At 44.0% G+C, this 4,328-nt stretch overlaps 1 protein-coding gene across 1 annotated transcript in view; it reads right to left on the minus strand.

Annotated features, from left to right (window-relative positions):
• Positions 1–4,328, minus strand: part of sdc2 (syndecan 2) — an 89,151-nt gene that overhangs the window by 11,080 nt on the left and 73,743 nt on the right. The window contains exon 3 of the mRNA XM_043688013.1: positions 2,338–2,476. Within this exon, the coding sequence (XP_043543948.1) occupies positions 2,338–2,476 (139 nt within the window). The remainder of the gene's footprint in view (positions 1–2,337; positions 2,477–4,328) is intronic.

Raw genomic sequence — 4,328 nt, forward strand, 5'->3', positions numbered from 1 at the left:
CCTCCTCTAGCTTATCTCTCCACGCTCCAGGCTCACTGCCTTTATTCCTGATAAAGGGCTTTTGCCCGAAACGTCGATTTTGAAGCTCCTTGGATGCTGCCTGAACTGCTGTGCTCTTCCAGCACCACTAATCCAGCTACAAAGGACAGTGCATCACAGAAACAGGCCTTTCGGTCTACCAAGACTGCAATGATACATGCTGCTTTTCTAAATTAAAAACATTTTGCCTCTACTCAGTTTATGTCTCTCTATTCCCTGCTTAAATCATGTTTCAGTCAAGACCCCTCTTAAATACTGTTATATCTGCTTCTACCACCTTCTCTGCCAGTGTGTTCCAGGCACTTAACACCCTCTGTAAAACGAAACATGCCCCGCACATCTCCTTTAAAACTTTCCCCCTTTTATCTCAAACCTATGTCCCTTAGTAATTGACACTTCTACTCGAGGAAAGAGACTTCGGCAGTTTGCCCCTCAGCCTCCGATGCTCAAGTGTAAACAAATTAATTTTCTCCCATCTTTCCTCATAGCTAGTGCCCTTCAAACCAGGCCACATCCTGGTAAACGATTTCAGTAGCCTCTCCAACAGCCCACATCTTTCTGGGAGTATGGTGATGAGGACTGTACATGATTAGATTAGATTAGATTACTCAGTGTGGAAACAGGCCCTTCAGCCCAACAAGTCCACACCGACGCGCCGAAGCGCAACCCACCCATACCCCTACATTTACCCCTTTACCTAACACTACGGGCAATTTAGCATGGCCCATTCACCTGACCTGCACACCTTTGGACTGTGGGAGGAAACCAGAGCACCCGGAGGAAACCCACGCAGACACAGGGAGAATGTGCAAACTCCACACAGTCAGTCGCCTGAGTCGGGAAGTGAACCCAGGTCTCTGGCGCTGTCAGGCAGCAGTGCTAACCACTGTGCCACATGATATTCCAAATATATCTAACTAAAGTTCTGTACAGCCACAAAATGACTTGCCAAGTTTTACACTCTATGCCCTGACCGATTAAGGCAAGCATGCCACATGCCTTTATCACACCATCTTGTTCCCTGGCCAACATCAGTTTCAGGCCTGTTGCAGAGTTTCAGCAAAGCTCAGTGCAAGTTGGAACAGCACCTCATTTTCCACCTGGGGACTCTGCAACCCTCTGGACTCAATATCAAGTTCAATAATTTTAGGCCTGGTGTGTGGGGTTGTGGGTTAGGACATGAGAGAGTTCAGGCCCTTGTTATCACAGTTGGCCGTTACATATTATCTATTGTTAGCCACTAAAAGTCTCGATTAACAACTATTCACTCTGCTAGCCATGTCGTTATTCACTCCTTTGTCAGCCAACTGTTCTTCTCTCTCTCTCTTTTTGGGCTTTATCCTCACCCATTGTTTACTCCTTACCCCCTCCTCCCAACCTCTCTTCTACATGGACACCAACATTTTCCCAGTTACCATCAGTTCTGAGGAAGGATCACTGGACCCAAAACATTAAGTCTGATTTCTCTTCACAAATGCTGCCAGACCTGCTAAGCTTTTGTTTCTGATTAACAGATCTGCAGTTCTTTCGGTTCTTACACCATATGCCTGCTTGACCATCATATCCACGTGTTGCCAGTCTCAGGGAACTGTGGCCCTGTACATCTGCATGTGTATGTTAATGCTTCTAAGGGTTCAGCCATTTACTGTATACTTTCCACCTTCCAAAATGCATCACTTTGCACATGCCCTGATTAAACTTTATCTACCATTCCTCTGTCCAACTGTCCAAGTCTCCAGCATATCTCTGACCTGCTGTAGCCTCTGGCATTCCTCCTCACTATCTGCAGCTCCCCCAATCTTTAAGTTGCCCACAAACTTACTTATCAAGTCACATACTTTCTCCTCCAAATCATTTGTATATATTACTAACAGCAGGGGTCCCAGCATTGATACCAGCAGAATACCACTAGTCACAGATCTCCTGTAAGAAAAACACTCTTCCACTGCTACTTTCAGTCTATGACCAAGCCACTTCTATATCTACCTTACAGCTCACCACAGATCCCAAGCCTGCATGTGCCTCCACTCCCACAGCAATGTGGCAGGCCCACTGGGCAATTAATGCTGGCCTAGCCAGTGGCATCCACATCCCATCAATTTTTTTTTTAAAAAAACCCCATTCATTTTCAGTGATGATTATACATTCACCCCTCCCTTGGTCACTTGATTTTATACCTATTATTGAGACGCCTCTATTCTCTTTTGACCAAGAAGTAAATCGATATATTAAAAAAAAATGTGTAACAGTTTGGCTATTTTTGACAAGGAAGAACCATCAGTGCTGCAAATAGCTTACCTGAACCAGATCCAGAATTATCATAATCATCGTCATCAACTGGCCAATTTCCAGATTCAACAGGCTCATTATTGTCAAAAGACTGTTCAAGATACAATTCCTCAGGCCATGGCATTTTTGTCGCGGAGACAGACTGCCTCTGCAGAACAAAAAAATGAATTTTAAAAATGGAACCCTTTCAGCACTAAATACTGTTTGCACAATAAGTTTCCATTGTCACACATCAAGAAGCTCACTAGCCCATTATGACAGGTGTATAGACAAATAATTCACATTACGTGTATTTATTACATTCCTACAGAATGGTAGTTGAGAAGCAAATCTCCCAGATTTTATCTAGATGCATCAATTTTAAGCATTTTGTACAGTCTTATGTATAAATAAAAATTTAAAACAACAATAATTGCATTAAACAAAATTTTAATTTGACATCAAAATAATTTATGGGATAGAAACTTCCCAGTGTTTCAGTCAGAGGATTATTTTACGATCTCCTTGCATCCAGTCCCATCAGTGCAGGCAGCACAGAAACTTTGTCCCACTTCATCTGCACAATTTTAATGTATAGCCTAGGGTAACCCTTTGCTGGTAGATGGTTGAATGCTCAGACACACGAGCAAATGTGCTATCCAACCTGCACCTCTAACACAGACATCTAAGTCTCCTTAAAGCAAAGTTATTTTTGTTCAATGGGCATTAAATGTCTGTAACATGAGTAGCTACGTGAAGAAACCGAACAAACAGAGCATGTGGGAAAAGAGGGAGCTTTGAGATTCTTGGATGAGGAATTGGGACCTTCGTGATGGACGTTGTCAGGAGAGCTGATGTTTCTGTCAGGCATCTGTATGGACCACCTGCTGAAAGGGATGACAGTAGGCAGAGGAAGGTCACTTCTCTGAATCTGTACCTGGGGATGTGGCAGCAGGATCACAAGTTCTGTTACTTGATGGAGGTGATCATGGTCAGTGATCTTTAGATGACGTCGCCGAACATCACATTAGCAACATCTCAATATTTTACTCATTGCACACGCATCACTCAGATAGCAACAGTTCCTAACCTTCCAGCTATCTGCCCCAGATACACCTCTCAATTTACAAACCTCCAGATATTTAGTGTGGCAAGCACATCACTAAGCAAGCAAACCACATTCACCAAGGCAAGGTGCACACAACTAATGTAAATGAAGAGTTAGGTACATTGACATCTCCCGAGCCTCCTGAAAGTTATGGTTGTCCACATAAATAATCTGGCCGTGACCAAGCCAGTTGCATCCAGAATTGCAGAGAACATCGAGAACAATACCATGTTCTAACTTTGCAGCCAACCTTGCAAGCTGATGGCATGATCATGGATCTCTTGCTTTCCTGTCTGGACAATCCCCTTCATTCTAACCTTCCCCTTCTGATGCCCAGCTAAAGCAACCTAAGGAGGAAGTGCAAGAGTAATATAAAACCACTGTCAAAAAGGCACCTTCATTTGACAAGATACTTGACTTCAAGAGGGTAGATATTAACACTGCACATTCTTTAGGAGGTTGAAAGTTGTAGTGTTGTTAGAGCTGCATTTACCTGGACAAGTGGAGAGTATAGAACATAGAACAATACAGCAGAGAACAGGCCCTTCGGCCCACAATGTTGTGCCGAACATTTGTCCTAGCTTAAGCACCCATCCATGTACCTATCCAATTGCCGCTTAAAGGTCACCAAAGATTCTGACTCTACCACTCCCACAGGCAGCGCATTCCATGCCCCCACCACTCTCTGGGTAAAGAACCCACCCCTGACATCTCCCCTATACCTTCCACCCTTCACCGTAAATTTATGTCCCCTTGTAACACTCGGTTGTGCCCGGGGAAAAAGTTTCTGACTGTCTACTCTACCTATTCCTCTGATCATCTTATAAACCTCTATCAAGTCACCCCTCATCCTTCGCCGTTCCAACGAGAAAAGGCCGAGAACTCTCAACCTAGCCTCGTACGACTTCCTCTC

Source organism: Chiloscyllium plagiosum, chromosome 4, assembly GCF_004010195.1.
Source record: "Chiloscyllium plagiosum isolate BGI_BamShark_2017 chromosome 4, ASM401019v2, whole genome shotgun sequence".
Taxonomy (NCBI): domain Eukaryota; kingdom Metazoa; phylum Chordata; class Chondrichthyes; order Orectolobiformes; family Hemiscylliidae; genus Chiloscyllium; species Chiloscyllium plagiosum.